The sequence below is a fragment of the Gobio gobio genome, assembly GCF_949357685.1.
Source record: "Gobio gobio genome assembly, chromosome: 2".
In the NCBI taxonomy this organism is placed as follows: Eukaryota; Metazoa; Chordata; class Actinopteri; order Cypriniformes; family Gobionidae; genus Gobio; species Gobio gobio.
This window is the reverse complement of record NC_137098.1, coordinates 3,198,487-3,220,182: the sequence shown is the minus strand read 5'-3', so window position 1 is coordinate 3,220,182 and position 21,696 is coordinate 3,198,487. Positions and strand designations below refer to the sequence as shown.

The window sequence follows — 21,696 nt, the reverse complement described above, 5'->3', positions numbered from 1 at the left end:
TCGGGAAAAAGTAAAGTTTTTAGTAAAGTTCGGGAACTTTCGGGGGTGGGACTTGGACGCTGAACGTGCTGATTGGTTGAGCTAACGCAGCATTTTATTTCAACCGGCATTTTTAGGGTCCGTTCACACTTATAGTTCGGTTTGTTTGGTTCGTTTGGTCCGGACCGAAAAAAACAAAACATATAGTCCTGGTCTGCTTAGCGTTCACACTGGGATTTTTAACAGCGAACCTAAAGTTACCGAACCAAAGGCATAGGGATACATTCACAACCTGATTGGTCGACTTTTATGACGTATATTTCGCGACGGAGCTGCTTACCGAACATTCAAAACAATGCTGTGTGCTGGATTAAACGCTGTCATTTTATGCGTATGGTTTTATTTTTACCAGCTGAGAACTCACGAAGAGCTCATAAAAGCAGGATTTCCTCCGTTGTGCAGAAACGAAGATCTGCATGTATTGATGAGGCACTTCACCTCCTCGCTGCTCCACGTTTGCCCTCTACTCATTTTGGATGCACCGATCTTTCCGCGTTGCGGACTTGTAGCGTCGCATCTTGTGACATCACATCCTGTTTTTGGTTTGTTTACATGTCTTTGGTCCGTGTTGCGTTCATATATCAATCGAACCGCACCAGAGTTGGTTTGGAAGCGGACCCAGACCCGTCTCTTTAGCGTCTCGATCCGCTTGTTTGGGTCGCTCCAGGGTTCGAATGGCAGCGTTCACATATGTTTAAATGAACCGCACTAACCCAGCAATCGCACCAGGGTTCGTTTTAATCCAACCAAACATGACAAGTGTGAAAGCACCCTTAAAGTCTTTGCGAGGTTCGTTCTGCGTTCAGTAATATCAGTCTTGCTCCTTCTGTCCGATGGCGAGCGTTCGTCAATGTCGCTGATAATAACATACGTTGTCTTACATTCGTTGAATACGCTTTAGTATCAGTGCTCGTCTCTTTTCCGCCATTTTGTTAATTACATCTTTAGTAAACCAATACAAAACCAGCAAAAGCAGCGCTGCTTGAATCTCCTCCATACTTGTTATTGTTGCAGACAGTATTGCACAAAAATTGACTGGGAGGAGCAGTCGCGCAGTCCCACGTTTCTGGACTAATTCGCCTAATCTTCACGTACTTTAGTCCGCAGTGGAAACGCAGACAGTAGCAGGTCTGGGGAAAAAAAAGTTCCTGGTACAAATTGTTCCGGGTAATCTCGGTGGAAACGGGGCTATAATGAACCATTCTCCCAATGGATAGCTTTCTCAAGGTATAGCTATCTCTACAGCTTTAAGGATAGGGATCATTTCTCTCTGATTTTAGTCTTAGGATAGGGTTTGGACTATGTCTAGGACATAGGACAAGGATCCAGGAACGCATCCTTCTGGGGTAAACCCCTTGGAAAGTGTGTCTTTCAATAAACAGGTTTCCTTTCGCTCTGTTCATGAAGTGTTATAGTCAAGCTGTGCTGAGATATTCCCCTCTTACCACTTCCTAGATGAGGTGAAACCCAAGAGAACAGCATTTAGCGCATGTCTTCCTTGTAACAGAAGGAACGGCGATAAGAGAAATGTGTCTGTACACTCTTTAATACTACGGTTATACATGGCCCATTGTTGGTGACCCCAACATACTTTCCCACACACGCGTACATGCCGGACGTCTCTCTCACACACACATACAGAGTCTCAGGGCCCGGGGGTCTGTTCAGCTTGTGACTAAATGCGCATTTATTGCCATCTGAATGTTTGTTTTCTCAAAACATATTTGCTCAGCTGAAGACGCCTGCTTAGGCTCACAGAGAGTGTGTTTGTGTGTGTGTGCTCTCTATTGTACTTTGAGTTGTAAATAATTGAGAGATAAGTTCAGTGTGGAGAGCACATGATGCTGACCTGTTCCATAACATAATGAGCAGCCTTGCCTACTACCTACAGTATATAGGGAGCCGCCTTTTAAGGGGGGAAGTGTTGCTGAATATTTGGATAATGTCCGGTCAGATTTGAGCCTTGTGGCAATGTCTTTTATAATATGGGGTCTGGTCCAGAGGTCTACAGAGGAGCTTTGGGTGATGATGAGGAGAGATGGTGGGATGGCTGGGGCGAGGGATAGCGGATGGACGGGTCTTGAAGTGCTGGCCAGGGGTCGAGGACTGTAATCCTGCTGTTTTGATGAGAGGCCTGTGTTTGTGTGGACTCTGCAGCGGCCTGATGGGGAGCAGATGTGGGAAGGCAGGCGGTCGGGCACAGAGCCAGAGCAGCTGGGAGAAATTAAAAACAAGAGCATTCCTAGAGACTGGGGGAATTACAGAGGGGTGGATGGAGGAGGCGGGAGGAGGGGTGTCGTTACAGGGACAGGGAAAAGAAGCCATGTGAAGAGAGAGAGAGAGAGAGAGAGAGAGAGAGAGAGAGAGGCTTACCTTGAGGGGATTTTCATTGTGTTTGAGTGAAAGGCAGCTCAGTACGGACTAATAGCTGGAACAAGTGGCGGTGTGAGCAAGGAAACACATCACACACACGTCAAAACGAGGTCATACACTAGACTCAAACCTACCTAAATGGTAACCCTGGGCATCCACAAAGAGAAGTTTTGTCAGATTCCAAGTATAGCTAAATAAAGCCCTACACATGCATCTCACATCCCAGAAACCAGAATCCAGGGCTTGTCATTATATGAGTGCTGGGATCTTTTACTGAAAGCAAATGTCCGCTGATCTTACGGAATTACAAACGGGGGCACTTTTTGTGGTGTTCCCAATCTGATTATAGCACAACAGCAGATGGACACGGTTCGTTTTAGCTGTCCTATAAGTTTGCGTTTTCCTCCAGACATCAAGCATATGGTCAGGGCGGAAGCCCAGCTTTAACATCATTACAGAATCACAGCATTGAGGATCAAGTCACACATCTGTAGGAGGTCTGGTAAAAGCATATTGCATTGTGAGCTAAATCTATTGGGGTTATTGATCTCACAGTGTGGCTCTTGTGTCTCATTGAGATATGATTGACTGTGTATGCACATGCTTTATTTATTAAAGCAAGAAGGTACCCAGAGTGATGGAGTTTCATTAAAATATCAATCCATGCATAAACCAGCATCCCATGCTAGTCCCAGCATGCAAAACATGCTTTTTGTGAGGAAAATCACTCTCTATGCCTCCCCTACTATCTCCTAGGGTGCTTTCACACCTGCCTCATTTAGTTGGGTTGAAACGTACTAGAGTTGGTTTTCCCCTTTGGTGCGGTTCATTTGGTCAGGTGTGAAAGCAGCAATCACACTCGGGAGTGCACCAAAAGCGGACCTAGAGCTCCTTGAAGAGGTGGTTCTCGATACGCTTTCAAACGAACTCTGGAGCTGGAGAACGTGATTCGACCTCGAACAGACCCAACTGCAAAAAGTACTGATCATTTTTGGACTAAACCAGCTGCCGTAGTCAGCCGCGCTCTGCATTATGGGATGAGGAAGTGTTTGTTGCCTATTGCTGCGTCCCAATTCGCCTACTTATACTACGTCCTAAAAGTATGTACTCTTTTTGTGAAGAAAAAGTGCATACTTTTGAGTGTCTAGCAGAAGAGTATGCAAGCTTTGGGACTACTTCGTCATCTTTAACGGACTCTGTTGCTTAGTTACGTGCATCCCATCACCGTTTAAACTGCCCTGTCAATCATCGTCACAGTTCAAATCCTCCACATTAAATTTAATATCCTACCGTATTGGAGAGAAATGTAGTTGCACGTTGATCTGCCATTCGTGGGTCTTTAATGTAGAGACTCCTCTCATGTGTTTGTAAAATTAATGGCCAAACGTATCATAACAAAAGTTCACAATGCTGCTGCAGATGAAATATAATGTGGCTAACATTAAATAAATATATTTTTGTCAGGTTAAATACGGATAATTGCTCACTCAAACCCCTTTATCTTATCCTCTCTACTTAACCGTCAGACTCGCGTAACCGTCATGTTTGTAGTTTTTTAACACTTTTTATATGCGTTTGTAGTTCTAATCGAATCCTTGTCCATCTCGCAATGGGTTGTGGGCAATATCGTGTTGATCTGCACTTCGGATCCTGACCGGAAATAGTAGACCATCCGGGAATCTTTGGAATACTCTTTTCAACATACTACGATTTAGGACATACTAATTCTTTTTTCGAATATTTAGTACGGATAGTATGCGAATTTGAACTTTAGCATGGCAGCTCGCGGACAAGGTTGGAGTAGTGAGGCGGTGCGAAGCCTCATAGAACATATTAGGTCCCAACTTTCGAAAACTCACAAGAACGGCGCGATCTTCGCTTGAAGTGCATTTGAACGTTGTTTTCAAGCCGCTTTATTATAGAAATGTATTGTTTGCATATTGTGGTGTATACAAACAATGTAATAGATTATGGCCAGGGACAAAACCAGCCGTTTAGGAAATACGCCATGGCCAATGAGTGATGTGGAGGTTGTCATGTGACTGCATATTGGTTGATTTCAACCGGTTCAGACCAAAGCAATCAGTGTGGTGTGAAAAGGAACCAAAAAAGCTGAAAAATGCTACAATGTATAATTGACCTATCAGTAAGCCCCTCCCCTCGAACGCAGATGAGCCAATAGCAGTTGAGTATCAGTTGCGCTGGGACCGGAACTCGGACATCTTTAGGTTTCAGCGCCATAGAGAAACATTGGAAAATCCGAATCTCTCATCGGTTTGATGGTGTTTATGCTACAGAAATGCTCAAATGTCGTGCCTGAGGTACTGTAACACTGACTCCAGCGATCCTGAGAGGATTTTCTGTTTGTCATGTTCTCGTTAAGTTACGATTAAAGTCCCTGCTAACATACAAACTGAAATAACTAACTGTTCTCACATCATGTAACACTGTAGGTCAAAAACACGAAGGTCTACATTATCTGTCCTACTAAGGAGGACTCTTATTTTGATGGGTATTATAGTCTCCGGGTAGTGAAAGGAAGAGCTCGCGCGCAGTTTATCGGAGTTGTTTTGCAGATATAAAGTTTACCAGTTATTAACTGCACCCTCGAAAAGTCATATGGTCTGTGTATGTGTGTTCACTGTTAGTTGTATGAGTGTTTTTGTGTAATTTGTTGTGTGTGTTAATGGTAATGCACCGGAGAGAGAGAGTTTGTGAATGAGACGTTAATGCGCACTTCTTATGCTTTGTTTGTTCAGCTCTTACGATGGTTTTTCGGAGTGAAAAAGGACATAATAAACTTGATAAACCATCAGTAAAGGTTGGCCATCATTCAGACGGGATATACGCTACATTCTGTGTCCAAAAACATCTCGGGATAAGGTTTGCACACTGACAGCTTGTCATTGTAAGATATAGCAACTCCGTTTGTTTGTCCGAGTTAGCAACAGTAACTAAGGGGGCGGGGCTTACCGATAGGTCAATTTGTTTGCTCTTGGTTCGGACCAAATGATCCGAACTAGAGATGTGAAAGCACCCTTAGACTGAGATATTAAAAAGTGATTTTTCTTTGCTATAGGTACACATATTTGCTTTTACAGATGCTGAAGCGGTCAATACATTTGAATCTTCTGTCTCGCTTGGTATCTTATCTAAGTAATTCTTTGTTTGGGCTTTATGGAAGCACAGATGGTCCGAGAAGGGGCTCATTCTAATGTATTAAAAGTGAAATCCAGTGTCCTGTGTGTGTGTGTGTGTGTGTGTGTGTCCTACCGTGTCCTTTAGCCGGTCAGATTAATCAGATATCTGTAATCCCACAGTGGATACAGGCCGAGCAGGGCAGACTTGCCTCTCTCACCTTGTGTCCGTGTGTATTCGACAGCGCCTCTGTCTCTTTCTCAGTCCTCCGGTGGGAGTTCAGGTCATAGAGACAGCGCAAAACACGTCATAATCTGAAGACCACGCCCACCGGGGGGGAAAACAATCAAACCGTCTCCATTGACTTTGCATTGCGGGAGGCTGAGCCCTTGTCATTTCGGACTTATAACAAAAAACTGAACAATGTATAAAAGCTGATATGTGACAAAGTGTACAGCAAACAAGCTAAACAAAACCCAGAAGCGAAAACCCAGACGTTTTTATAAGCTGTTGACCCAAAAAATTAGCATTTAAGGACAAAAAAGTGGATTCAGGCCATTGAGACAGAGCACGACGGGTCATATTACACTGAGAACTACGGCGACTAGAGCAGAACGTAATCAGAGACAGGAAATATAATATATAAAACTGACATTTGGATATTTGACTTAAAGGATATTTCACCCAAATATGAAAATTCTGTCATTAATTACTCACGCTCATGTGGTTGGACACCCATAAAACCTCCGTTCATCTTCAGACACAAATGAAGATATTTTAGTGTAAAGCTGATGCTGAGAAAGGCTTCAGATAGGCCTCCATTGGCATTCAGTACATTTACACTCACAAGACCCATAAAAGGCACTAAAAACATCGTTACAAAGTCCATCTCACCACAGTGACTCTACAATAATTTTACGAAGCAACAACAATAGTTTTTGTGCGCAAAAAAAAATCTAAATAACACCTTTATCCAGCTTGTTCTTGTCTTCCGTGTGTGCCTCCACGACGCATGCGCGAGAATATGACGCAGATCCGGCGTTCGGGAATTCATGAAATGCACACTTTAGTCCCATTTTGAGAACTACGCCGAGACCTAAAGCACGATCAATGTAGAATTCAACAGCTTAGACACGCGCGTCTTCCTCTGCTCGTAAACAAATCTCTTCTGGGTCGTGTGTCCGAACGCCGGATCTGCGTCATATTCTCGCGCATGTGTCGTGGAGACACACGGAAGACAAGAACAAGCTGGATAAAGGTGTTATTTGAAATTTTTTTTGCGCACAAAAACTATTGTCGTCGCATCGTAAAATTATTGTAGAGTCGCTGTGGTGAGATGGACTTTGTAACGACGTTTTTAGTGCCTTTTATGGGTCTTGTGAGTGTAAATGTACTGAATGCCAATGGAGGCCTATCTGAAGCCTTTCTCAGCATCAGCTTTACACTAAAATATCTTCATTTGTGTCTGAAGATGAACGGAGGTCTGACGGGTGTCCAAACACATGAGGGTGAGGAATTAATGACAGAATTTTCATTTTTGGGTGAACTAACCCTTTAACAGTGACTAAATGTTTACTGCACACATAGACATATTGAGGCATCGGGATCCCAAAATTGACCCATTCTTCCTGCTGAAGCTTCACTTCATATTGCATGTATCCACTTTTATCTTCTTAAACGCTCGTTTTTTTTGGGGTCGACAGCTTATAAAAACGTATTTCTGTGTTTTTTAGCTTGTTTGCTGTACACCTTGACACATATCCGCTTTTAGACATTGTTCTGTTTTTTGTTATAAGTCCGAAATGACAGTGAGGCAGCCTCACGCAATGCAAAGTCAATGGAGAGCGTTCGATTGTTTTCCTTCCCGGTGTGGGCGTGGCCTTCAGATTATGACGCGTGTCGCTCTGTCTCGATGAGTATCCCCCTATGAGTAAATTAAAAGAAGTGATTATGCTCAGGAAGCTTTAAAGATTTTATTCGTCTTTTTAAGCTTAAATAATTTCACGTGCACTTCCTTAGAGTCCCTCATATGGCTCCAATTGAAAACTAGCGTTACTGTTTCCTCAGGTTATGTGTGACTGATGTGTGTGTGTGTGTGTGTGTGTGTGAATGCTTGCTGGACTCTTCTTTGTGTAATGGCTCCTCTGAGACTGCAATCTGCTGGGCCGGGTGACAGATGGACAGGCAGGGCTTGTGGCTTTAGCAAGATCTCTCTCTACCTGTCTACATTTGGCAATGACCGGGACAGCGATGCACAGAGCAATGCACGGTTGACCCCTATACGGCAGGCCAGCTAGTGCCTATTTTGGTCAGTGTGGCATTAGTCCTAATGCCTTGTTATGTTTATTGCCCTGGGTCACAAGTCGATCTTTAGATGATAATTAATAGCTTTACACACTCCCTTTATTTTATGTATTGTTCTTTATCAACGTTTGAAGAATTGTTGGTGATATGACCACTTAAAGGCACAATATGTAAGATTTTTGGATTAAAATATCCACTATAACAATATTGAGACCCACTTTATATTAGGTGGCCTTAACTACTATGTACTAACATTTTAATTAATCATCGTTCTTCTTTAGGAGCAGTAGTTTTATTTAATTGTAACGTAATATTTGTTTATATGTCACAGCAGTTAAATCTGTGTCTGTATTGCATATTTAAACTTTAATATCATTCATATTACACTGCAAAAAATGCTTTTCTTACTTAGTATTTTTGTCTTGTTTTCAGTCCAAATATCTAAAGAATCTTACATTAAGAAGCATTTACTAGACAAGCAAAAGTTTTTGTCTTGTTTTGGGGGAAAATAACTCAAAATTAAGGGAGTTTTTGCTTAAAATAAGATAAATAATCTGCCAATGGGGTAAGCAAAATAATCTTGTTTTCTGTTTGAATTAAGATTATTTTGCTTACCCCATTGGCAGATTATTTAGTTTATAGCTTGCTAATTTTAAGCAAAAACTCACTTAATTTTGAGTTATTTCCCCCCAAAACAAGACAATCATTTTTATTTGGCTAGTAAATGCTTCTTGTTTTGAGAATTTTTAGATGTTTGGACCAGAAACAAGACAAAAATACTAAGTAAGAAAAGCATTTTTTTGCAGTGTAATAGGTTAATACAGTAGATGTTTTCTCCAGGAGTATATAATGGGTTTGGACATTTTAGAGAAATTCTTAATGCATTAAAATGTAACTAAACCCATTACATTTTGTTTGTGTGTGTGAGTGTAGTGTAGAGAACAAGTTCTAACATCCTGTTAAGTTTTCTGATTAGTATTTTTCTTTAAAAAATTTTTTTTTTATAGATTTATTGTAGCAACCTGTGCACTTTCTGAAGATTGTTTGCACTGTCAGTTCTGTTTTTGAATAAAGAAAACCAATTTAATCCCATTTCGGATGCACTAGGTAGCTCCGCCCATCATGAAATGTCATTGGTTTAAATTTCTATTATGGATTAATACAGCTCCTTAACCCTCTGGAGTTCTTCGGGTCAAAAATGACCCAAAGCGTTTTATAAAGTTTTTTTTAAAAATCGTAGCTTTATTGGTACTTGGTATATGAACACACAAAAAAATTGGGGACAGGATTTGAAAAGTCTAAGTGGTCGTAAAAAAAATAGTCGCACTCAGGACCTTCGGCTCAAAAATGACCCCCATAGGAAATGAATGGGAAATTGGCAAAAAAAATATGAGTTTTTTTGTGCATACAATCTATAAATCAGCCAGGATGCAGAAAAAAGGACTCAACAGGGAAGAGGTGAATCTCTAAAGCATCAAGAGTGCAAAACAGACAAAAAAACTCACACATACACACACACACACACACACACAAAAACACAATTAGCTTTTGGAATGGCACACGTTCATTTGTGTGTACGTGTTTTTGTGTGTATAAGTGTGTGTGATTTTTTTTGTCCATTTTGCACTCTTGATGTTTTAGAGATTCACCCCTTCACTGTTGAGTCTGCATCCTGGCTGATTTGTAGATTGTATGCACAAAAAAAAACATATTTTTGCCAATTTCCCCTATGGGGGTCATTTTTGACCCGAAGGTGTGACCCATAAATGAAGAACCCCAGAGGGTTAAAGTTTCTTTAATGATGTGTGATTAACGGCAACATCAAACACGCTATGATTGGCTGGTATTTTGACACTTTGCATAGCATTTCTGTTGTCAGTGAGGACAGAATTGGCGGGAAATTGTTGCATGACGCCCTCTCGCAACATGCTATAAGATTGAGAATCACTAACACACAGAAGCCCTCAGGACCCTCAGCATGTACCCGGTCACCCTCCTGCAGCTGTCATCCCTCTGAGGTCGAGCACCAATTATCTGGCTGTTAGTAGTTTGGCTGTGACCCTGTACGTTTAGTTATTTTTGCACATGACATCTCGGGCTCTCTCTCCGAACATGGCCTGGGCTGGTGGCCCCAGCATACGGTCAGGGTGCTGTTTTTCGGGAGGTCTATCTGACTGAAGGTGACAGTGGAGAGAAGCGGGGGTAAACTGATCCACAGTGAGTGACAGCTCTGAGACAAGAGGCGCCTGTCAGAGAGCCTGCTGCTCAACACATGCTGTGTACAGCCTCACACACACATTACAACATATAGGTGGAACACGCACACGTTTAGTGTTTACTTTTGTGCATCTACTGTAGTTACTCGGACCCACTTTATATTAGGTGGCCTTAACTACTATGCACTAACATTTTAAATAATAATTTGATACGTTGCACTTTGTTGTGTACATACATTTTGAAAAATACCTGCATCTGTAATTATTACATTTGTAATTACACAGTTGACACTTCCCTTACACCTAACCCTACCCTTAAACTTACCCATACCACCACACCTGTCCCTAACCCTACCCTTAAACTTACCCATACCACCACACCTGTCCCTAACCCTACCCTTAAACTGACCCACACCACCACACCTGTCCCTAACCCTACCCTTAAACTTACCCACACCACCACACCTGTCCCTAACCCTACCCTTAAACTTACCCATACCACCACACCTGTCCCTAACCCTACCCTTAAACTTACCCATACCACCACACCTGTCCCTAACCCTACCCTTAAACTTACCCATACCACCATACCTGTCCCTAACCCTACCCTTAAACTTACCCATACCACCACACCTGTCCCTAACCCTACCCTTAAACTTACCCACACCACCACACCTGTCCCTAACCCTACCCTTAAACTTACCCATACCACCACACCTGTCCCTAACCCTACCCTTAAACTTACCCATACCACCACACCTGTCCCTAACCCTACCCTTAAACTTACCCACACCACACCTGTCCCTAACCCTACCCTTAAACTTACCCATAACACCACACCTGTCCCTAACCCTACCCTTAAACTGACCCACACCACCACACCTGTCCCTAACCCTACCCTTAAACTGACCCACACCACCACACCTGTCCCTAACCCTACCCTTAAACTGACCCACACCACCACACCTGTCCTTAACCCTACCCTTAAACTTACCCACACCCCCACACCTGTCCCTAACCCTACCCTTAAACTTACCCATACCACCACACCTGTCCCTAACCCTACCCTTAAACTGACCCACACCACCACACCTGTCCCTAACCCTACCCTTAAACTTACCCACACCCCCACACCTGTCCCTAACCCTACCCTTAAACTTACCCATACCACCACACCTGTCCCTAACCCTACCCTTAAACTTACCCATACCACCACACCTGTCCCTAACCCTACCCTTAAACTTACCCACACCCCCACACCTGTCCCTAACCCTACCCTTAAACTTACCCATACCACCACACCTGTCCCTAACCCTACCCTTAAACTTACCCACACCCCCACACCTGTCCCTAACCCTACCCTTAAACTTACCCATACCACCACACCTGTCCCTAACCCTACCCTTAAACTTACCCATACCACCATACCTGTCCCTAACCCTACCCTTAAACTTACCCATACCACCACACCTGTCCCTAACCCTACCCTTAAACTTACCCATACCACCACACCTGTCCCTAACCCTACCCTTAAACTTACCCACACCACCACACCTGTCCCTAACCCTACCCTTAAACTTACCCATACCACCACACCTGTCCCTAACCCTACCCTTAAACTTACCCACACCCCCACACCTGTCCCTAACCCTACCCTTAAACTTACCCATACCACCACACCTGTCCCTAACCCTACCCTTAAACTTACCCACACCACCACACCTGTCCCTAACCCTACCCTTAAACTTACCCATACCACCACACCTGTCCCTAACCCTACCCTTAAACTTACCCATACCACCACACCTGTCCCTAACTCTACCCTTAAACTTACCCACACCACCACACCTGTCCCTAACCCTACCCTTAAACTTACCCATACCACCACACCTGTCCCTAACCCTACCCTTAAACTTACCCATACCACCACACCTGTCCCTAACCCTACCCTTAAACTTACCCACACCTGTCCCTAACCCTACCCTTAAACTTACCCATACCACCACACCTGTCCCTAACTCTACCCTTAAACTTACCCACACCTGTCCCTAACCCTACCCTTAAACTTACCCATACCACCACACCTGTCCCTAACTCTACCCTTAAACTTACCCACACCTGTCCCTAACTCTACCCTTAAACTTACCCACACCACCACACCTGTCCCTAACCCTACCCTTAAACGTACCCATACCACCACACCTGTCCCTAACCCTACCCTTAAACTGACCCATACCACCACACCTGTCCCTAACCCTACCCTTAAACTTACCCACATCACATCACCACACCTGTCCCTAACCCTACCCTTAAACTTACCCATACCACCACACCTGTCCCTAACTCTACCCTTAAACTGACCCATACCACCACACCTGTCCCTAACTCTACCCTTAAACTTACCCATACCACCACACCTGTCCTTAACCCTACCCTTAAACTTACCCACACCACCACACCTGTCCCTAAACCTACCCTTAAACTTACCCCTACCACCACACCTGTCCCTAACCCTACCCTTAAACTTACCCACACCACCACACCTGTCCCTAACCCTACCCTTAAACTTACCCACACCACCACACCTGTCCCTAACCCTACCCTTAAACTTACCCATACCACCACACCTGTCCCTAACTCTACCCTTAAACTTACCCACAACACCACACCTGTCCCTAACCCTACCCTTAAACTTACCCATACCACCACACCTGTCCCTAACCCTACCCTTAAACTTACCCACACCACCACACCTGTCCCTAACCCTACCCTTAATCTTACCCACACCACCACACCTGTCCCTAACCCTACCCTTAATCTTACCCATACCACCACACCTGTCCCTAACCCTACCCTTAAACTTACCCACACCACCACACCTGTCCCTAACTCTACCCTTAAACTTACCCATACCACCACACCTGTCCCTAACTCTACCCTTAAACTTACCCACACCACCACACCTGTCCCTAACTCTACCCTTAAACTTACCCATAACACCACACCTGTCCCTAACCCTACCCTTAAACTTACCCATACCACCACACCTGTCCCTAACCCTACCCTTAAACTTACCCACACCCCCACACCTGTCCCTAACCCTACCCTTAAACTTACCCACACCCCCACACCTGTCCCTAACTCTACCCTTAAACTTACCCACACCACCTCACCTGTCCCTAACTCTACCCTTAAACTTACCCACACCACCACACCTGTCCCTAACTCTACCCTTAAACTTACCCATAACACCACACCTGTCCCTAACCCTACCCTTAAACTTACCCATACCACCACACCTGTCCCTAACCCTACCCTTAAACTTACCCACACCACCACACCTGTCCCTAACTCTACCCTTAAACTTACCCATACCACCACACCTGTCCCTAACCCTACCCTTAAACTTACCCACAGCACCACACCTGTCCCTAACCCTACCCTTAAACTTACCCATACCACCACACCTGTCTCTAACCCTACCCTTAAACTTACCCATAACACCACACCTGTCCCTAACCCTACCCTTAAACTTACCCACACCGCCACACCTGTCCCTAACTCTACCCGTATCCCACCTCAATATCAGCAAAGGTGTTTTGCAATACAATTTGAACACAGTAAGTACATTGTACTTATTTTTTGATGTAAATACATAGTAGTTAAGGCCACCTAATATAAAATGAACCAGTTACTCTATGTTGAAAAGAAATGCCGTGCTATAGTGCTTTTTTGGACATGCATTAGTGTAATATTGCAAATTCCACTATTTTTTTGTGGTATAAGAATTTGCCAATTATAATTGATGAGAGTTGCACACAAAATAATTTGATTTGCACGACTGAATATTGTCATCAGCATATGCAATGTCTTACAACAAAGACATAAAATCGTACAATAACAAAACAATCTCATAGATGGATCATTACACAGCATTCAGTAATTATAAAATCCATCCCTAAAAAGTACCACATGCAAAATGTGTACACATTTATCAGATCTTATGGACTCTAGAGTAAATGAGCATTGAAGTTTGTGGCATCTAAAGCGTCATTCTTGGCGACAGACGATGGTAAGGAGTAGCAAATGTGAGCTGTCACCATTGATGTTGTGAGTACCATCTCAGGGCTCGACATTAATGCTTGTCTGGGACAAGTGGATTTTTTGAAGGGGCAAGTGAACAAGAATTTTACTTGCCCGACCGGACAAGTATCCTGAGTAAAACTTTTAAACAAAAAATAACTAGGGAATCACCAAAGTGCATTCAGTTAGTGTAAGTGGAGATCGAGAGTGGATAATAATATAAAACGAAGTTAACAAGGTTAAGCTGTTGAGACTCGCGCAGCCTCTCGAGGGGAAAATCGAAAACAAATGAGCGCCGCTCCTACAATGAAACTCAGTTAACATACACGGTTAAAATTGTGTAGTTTTTATATTATAACATATGATACAGTTAAGCAACATCGCACAAACAAGAGTGTTGTTTTCCTGAATATCATCATGACTGAAAATGACACAGATTTCATACGCCAGTTCCATAAACAATTAATTAACATTAAGTCACTTACATTTTAGATGCAATATTGAGTGTTTTTGTTCTATTTCAGCAGCGAAAATAGTTCCAAACAAAGATCACAGCAGAACCATAACGCCTCTCACAGCAACAGTGTGTGTGTGTGTGTTAGTGAATGATTCAGTGTTTGAATGAATCGGTTGAATCAAAGATTCAATGACCCTATTCGTAAACGACTGCCTAATTCTTGAATGAATCATCCGTTTGAACGAATCGACTCAATGACTCGCTCATTAAGACGGTCATCTGCCGCAACCTACAGGTGGTTTAGTTTCATCTTTCCAACAATAATCTCATAACATTTAATGCAGTTGTAATTTTTCAATGTAAATGATTTAATTTGATTGGTAACAGCCTATAGTGTCTTATTCTAATTTAATTTATAGATCAAATTTAAGAATATAAAAGGAAAGCTGAAGCATAGCCTATATTTAATACGATTATGGAAAAATGCCCTTTATAAATAGGTAAAAATATCACAAATATGCATATTTAAATATGTCAAAGCTGATTGAACACTGGTGAGAATATTGCTTCAGAATAGATTATATTTACAAAAAAGTTTTACTTGGACAAGTGGATGACAGATTTACTTAGCGTGTGAACAGGCTTAATGTCGAGCCCTGTACTTCTTTTGGAATATCCCAACACACACACACACACACACACACACACCACATTAGCATTGAAATACACATCACCTGCCCAAACGAAAACCAACAAGGTTGACACTGACCCAACAAAACCACTGTGTTTGCTGGAATTTGTTGGGACAACGACGTTAACCCTACAACCATTTCATCCCATACAACGATGAGTGTGTTACTTCAGATGCGAGGACAGAACTGGGAGATCAGCATAGTTAGGTGGCTGAGTAGATAAAGGGATTGTCACATGACCAATACCCGCCATGTGGGCAAGAGTGAGGAAGACTTGCCATGTTTGGTCCCACAGAGATGAGGGTCGGTGTGAACGCAGCCTTGTTGAAGTGTCCAGCCCCGTGATGGACAGCAGCAGATCCAGCTGCACTTGTCACTGGCTGTCAAGTGCCTGTCCATCCGGCAGACAAGAGCGGACAACAGGCGGTGGGCGGAGGACATTGATGGGGATGTCAGGGTGATGGGGGGGGATTGGGTGGAGGGCTAGAGGGGTCCCGTCAGCAGCAGCTGAGTAGAAGAACAGGTGTGACTGGATGTTTTCAACAGCAGTGACATTTACCCTCCCAAAGCCACACTTTATCTCTATCAGCGGAGACTGTACAGATTTACTGCTATGAAATATTATAAGTCTGTCTGAACGACTAGAAACAAGAATGCCACACGCATGATCCAGCGCCGCGAACAAGACACAACATATGTGTCAAACATGATACAGTTTGAACAAGTGCCATGTAGCTTTTATGTGGCATTGGTCAGAGCTGTGGCCAGATGGTTAACAGACATGCTTGAGATCTCTACTTATTACCCAACTCGGTACTTTTGGAATATAAAACGGCAAAGTTTTAAAAGAAAACTCTTGTATTTTGTAGGTAGCACAGGACAGAAGGCTGGAACGATGCCAGATTCACCTGCTGATGTCAAAACCCAGCCCAGGTCAACTCCGCCCACAATGCCACCTCCACCCCCTGCCGTCAGCCAGGCAGCCAATCGCAATGCATCATTCACACCCACAACAAGTAAGTGATCCCAGTGTATACATTTGTTTTCTGAACTTGATGCATGGTCCAGGTTAAATTCATAATGCAATGCAAATATGTGTTACAAGTAGGTCAGCAGCAAGACAAATATAAAGCTAGATTATGCATAAAAATAGTTGTTTTATTTAACATTTAATTATTGGAGGTTTGCATAGTATTCTGATTTTGCATTTGACTGATTTTATTCATTTTGAGGAGGACAGAATCTTTATTGTGCAAGTGAGATAAATAAATGCTCACATTTAGTCTAGAACTACAATAACCTTCATGTTCACACACACACACACACACACACACTCACACACACACACGCCTCTGCACTTATTTTTCTCAACATGGAGGAGAGCTGTCAGTCAAATGAATGTGAAAAAGTAACTTGCGTTACTTTTTGGAAAAAGTAACTCAGATATTTTGTTGTAAATTTGAAAAGTAATGCGTTACTTTACTAGTTACTTGGAAAAAGTAATATTATTACGTAACTCAAGTTACTTGTAATTCGTACACATTATACCATGGAATGGCTTCAGAACACTTAATATAGTGCACAAAGCGTTGATGATGCTAATGTTTTGTGTGCATTTTGTGGGGCACTGAATATTATACGCACAGTATCGGATTTGGGTCGGTCCTGTCTGATCGATACCCGATCCGACAAATAATGGCGGATCGGATCCGATACCGATACTGAGTATCGCATTGGTGCATCCCTAGTTACAAGAGTCCTCTACAGTCCGTTATCTCTTATAGGTGAACTACTATCATGGGGGAGCAGCTATCTGATAAGAAAGTTTGTGAACTGTCAACATGTTTATAGTTAGCCGACTGAATAATATCCGGTAGGGGAGAACGGGGCACAACCTAACGCTTTTTGACTTTCTCAGTTTGTGTAAATCCACTTGGGGTTCAGAGTATGTATTTTTTCTCACATTAACTGCACACATGTCTAGTACAATTATGTGGTTTTGTTTCATTAATACTTTTTTCTTGATTTACCCCGAAAGAATGGAAGTGAAATGTGACAACATGCCCCATAGGTGGGGTACATTGTAACATGACCAAATGACAGCTTAAAATGTTACCTGATATAATCAAAAAAATATCCAAGACAAACTAAAATATTTTGTCAACAAAATACAATTATTAACTTTTTAAAATAAAATAATGGCATTTTTTTCATCATTAAAAATATACTTATTTTTGAGTTTGACTACAAACACATCGCTAAATGCTGCTAAACAGCATAGTTCAAAACATAATAATAATTATAATTTCTGAACATTGACTCTCAGCCATTATTCATCCTTTTCTCATGGTTTCTCAAAAGAATTCATAAAAGTATAGAATATAATTGCATATTTCTAATAGGGGCTCATTGTAACGCAGTGTTAACACACACACCATCTGCACAACTGGGATTTAACCCGCGGCTCGTGTCTTCTGCTGTTAGATCAGCATTAAAGAACCATTTCAACTGTTAAATAACAGAAAGAAGATTAAAGTAATTTTGGATTTGGCGCAATTTTTTCTCCAAATAATGTTGGCAACTAGTAAATACACTAAAGTTTCGTCATTCTGGCATGTGTGGATAGGGTTAAAACATGCGTGTTACAACTAACCCCGCATTAGGTTGTGCTCCGCGCTCCCCTATATCCCTGCCCCCTTTTAAACACGTCAATACTGAGGTTTGTTACCGCCAAAATAACGCAACAATGTACCTTCTTAGAGCAATGCCAATCTCTTGTAGATCAACAATAGCCATTATCAGAGTGCTCCTATATGCCCTTGTAACATGAGCAAGTGTATCTGAGAGTGTGTATGGTAGGTCGAGCCATTGTCTGCAAGAGATTTGTGTACTTCATACAGGGGGGATTCGCGGACAGCATCAGCCTCGGCGGGCTTGGCAGATCTCGCTACCCTATATAGCAATGACGGGCCTTGTTGTTTCACCTGTCGCATGGGTCGTAGCGTAGCCTGCTCGCCACTCTAAAACCAGAACACAAGTGTGGGAGTCACATGGTAAACCCACATGTGTCTGGAATGGCGAGATAAAAAGGGGCACAAGCGAAATGAAAGACCCTGTGTTCTGCAACATGAAGCCATGCACACACTCATAGACTCAGTGTGAACATGCCTCCCGACTTGGACCCTGCAAGCTGTGTTTGCACAATCATACACTTCCCAGTGTCCCAGAAGATTATGCTCGGTAACTCCACTACTCGAGTAATGTTTGTTTATCTAAGGGCAGGGCTTCAGGCGCAAAAACAAAAAAATAAAAGGCCTACTCTTCGGGAGAAGGCACTCGGCCATCCGAAGGAAGAGATGGACTCTGAAAGCTGCAAATCTGCTCTCAGCTGGTAGACATGTGCTCGGCCTGATTTAGATACACACCTGCTGTTGGAATAAAAGTAACCCAGTCGAAGGGGGCTATTTTTGGGACCTCTTTAACACGTTCCTCTTAGTGAGTGAGTGGGTGAGCGGTGGGAAGCAATAGACCGGCGTGTGTGTATGTTGTGAGGAGAGATAGTGTGCGAGAGGTGTGTGGAGAATGAAACGAAGAGTACAGAGCAACGTGCTGCGTTACTGTCACAGTGTTTCCGTAGTTTCAGTTTGTTCTTTGGCGGTTCTCGGGATGCATGTGCCCTACCTTGGAGCTTCCTGGAGGGGGCTTCCCAGGACTGAGATGGATAAAAAAGTGAGCAAAGGAGCCTGGCGCGACGTAAACGATGCTAATGCAAACAGTGGCTGTGTTTCCTCAGTGCTGAACGGGAGCAGTCACTCGCCCACAACGCTAAACGGAGCGCCTTCGACCCCCAATGGCTTCAGCAATGGACCGGCCACCTCCTCTACTGCTTCCCTGCCAACCCAACAACTCCCGCCGGCTTGTGGAGCGCGACAACTCTGCAAGCTTAAGCGTTTCCTCACCACACTACAGCAGTTTGGCAACGACATCTCGCCCGAGATCGGAGAACGCGTTCGCAGCCTGGTCCTGGGACTAGTGGTGAGTGTCTAACGGCATCCTCTCCCGTTCTTTTCTCATCCGGGTGTTAAACGTATTGCCCTTTTCTGCCTTATCAGAACTCAACTCTAACCATTGAGGAGTTCCACTCCAAACTTCAGGAAGCCACAAACTTTCCCCTGCGTCCCTTTGTCATTCCGTTTCTCAAGGTAAGAACAGGCACAAAAATACACAGTTCTTCAGCAATCTGGAGTAGTATTGATAATTGCATTGAGTTCTGTGAATTGCCTTGCGTAGTACGTCTGATTGAGTATAAAGTACACTTTAGGAGCAGGTAAATCATACACAATTCTGAACAGGTGTGCTCAAGGATAGCTCGCTTGCTATCTAATAACAAACAAAGTCTTGCATATCATTAAAGTGCCCATATTATGCTATTTTAAAGGCTCCTGGTTTTGTTTTGGTGTCTCCAACAACAGGTTCATTATCTCTTAATACACATTGCACATCGTCATCACAGTGTTCAATGATTCTCAAACGGCTCGATGGATGAATCAGTCTCTCCAAGGCCACATTTACACTGAGGCTCTTGATGCACAATTCCCGATTTGGTGGCTGTATCCCGCTTACATCATCTTTTAAAAGCGACCCGTATCTGATATTTGCATTTATACTATACACTGACAAAACAGCCCAAGACGTTCTGACCCGGAAAAGGAAGTAAAATGGCGCGATATGCAATGTTTTGCTTTCCGCACTCTTTAAAGGTCAGCAAAACAGAGCCCTTGATCGTAATTCGTGTCCACTTCAGTTGACGTCATTCGTCTCCGTCCCTTTCTCAACGACGCACGACTCGCATTTACTGGGGAATATCCGATTTGACCGCTTACATGGCAGACAATGACTTTATATACGGTGCATTTTCAGATTTAAAACTTTGCAGGAAGTTTGTTACACACTACATAAAATGTTATTTTCAAAAATACATAATAGGGGCACTTTAATGATATGCAAGACTTTGTTTGCTATTAGATAGATTAGATAAGAATTGCCTTGCGTAGTACGTCTGATTGAGTATAAAGTACACTTTAGGAGCAGGTAAATCATCCTCAACTCTGAACAGGTGTGCTCAAGGATATCTTACTTGCTATCTAATAACAAACAAAGTCTTGCATATCATTAAAGTGCCCATATTATGCTATTTTAAAGGCTCCTGGTTTTGTTTTGGTGTCTCCAACAACAGGTTTACATGCATCAAAGGTTTCATTTTCTCATAATATGCATTGCACATCATCATCACAGGTGACGCTCATTCTCAATCCCTCACCGGTCTCGCTCGCTCCTCCCATGTCTCTCGCTCGTCAACCTCGCCACAAAATGATTATTCAATGTTTTGCTTTCCACACTATCTTTAAAGGTCAGCAATTAACCATTTTAAACCAATACTTAACCAATTTGAAGCAATTTGGTTTTGTTTTGGTGTCTCCAACAACAGGTTTATCTCATAATATACATTGCACATCGTCATCACAGTGTTCAATGATTCTCAAACGGCTCGATGGATGAATCAGTCTCTCTAAGGCCACATTTACACTGAGGCTCTTGATGCATAATTCCCGATCTGGTGGCTGTATCCTGCTTACATCATCTTTTAAAAGCGACCCCTATCTGATATTTGCATTTATACTATACACTGACAAAACAGCCCAAGACGTTCTGACCCGGAGAAGGAAGTAAAACGGCGCGATATGCAATGTTTTGCTTTCCGCACAATCTTTAAATGTCCGATTTGACCGCTTCCATGGCAGACAATAACTTTATATACGGTGCATTTTCAGATTTAAAACTTTGCAGGAAGTTTGTTACACACTACATAAAATGTAATTTTCAAAAATACACAATAGTTTACATCAAAGTTTATCCAGCGGTTCAGAGTTTGGACATCCAGGCAATGTTGTTGAAAAATCTGTGCACCCTTACTCTTGGAAAGTGCCAATGCAGATCCAGTTTGTGCTATATAGCCGTCTGAAGATGAGACGACTCCGTCAGAGTTCTTAAAGTCTTTCTGTATCTGTATGAGGAGCTCTTCCTTATGGTGCACCATATGGGAAGGGGTGGAGGAGGAGGCTAGTGGGACTTTGAGACAGACAGGCAAAGTGACAAACAAAAAGAAGGTAGATGGATGGCGGCCAGCATGGGCACACACATGCACAGACTCGCTCAGTATTTCCCTAACCCCGGATGCATGGTTCTCTGTGCATGTAGATGAGTGAAGTCCATTTGATAAAGCATCCACAGCCCCTTTCAACCCCCCCCCCCTCCTGCTCTGTGCTGATCTAGTGCTCCATATGGCCATCATTTGTGATTCATTAAAATTGGCACACTTGTGTTTACCCAGAGT

The 21,696-nt window shown here is 43.0% G+C and overlaps 1 protein-coding gene across 11 annotated transcripts in view; it reads left to right on the top strand.

Moving 5' to 3' along the window:
* Positions 1–21,696, top strand: part of cbfa2t3 (CBFA2/RUNX1 partner transcriptional co-repressor 3) — a 104,550-nt gene that overhangs the window by 49,093 nt on the left and 33,761 nt on the right. For 7 of the 11 annotated variants that reach the window (XM_079806078.1, XM_079806077.1, XM_079806082.1 and 4 more), the window contains 3 exons: positions 16,172–16,318; positions 19,096–19,337; positions 19,415–19,504. In XM_079806078.1, coding sequence (XP_079662204.1) covers positions 16,172–16,318; positions 19,096–19,337; positions 19,415–19,504 — 479 coding nt within the window. Of the gene's footprint in view, positions 1–15,833; positions 16,319–19,095; positions 19,338–19,414; positions 19,505–21,696 lie in introns of those variants that run through there. The other 4 variants (XM_079806080.1, XM_079806076.1, XM_079806079.1 and 1 more) reach the window with 1 other exon arrangement.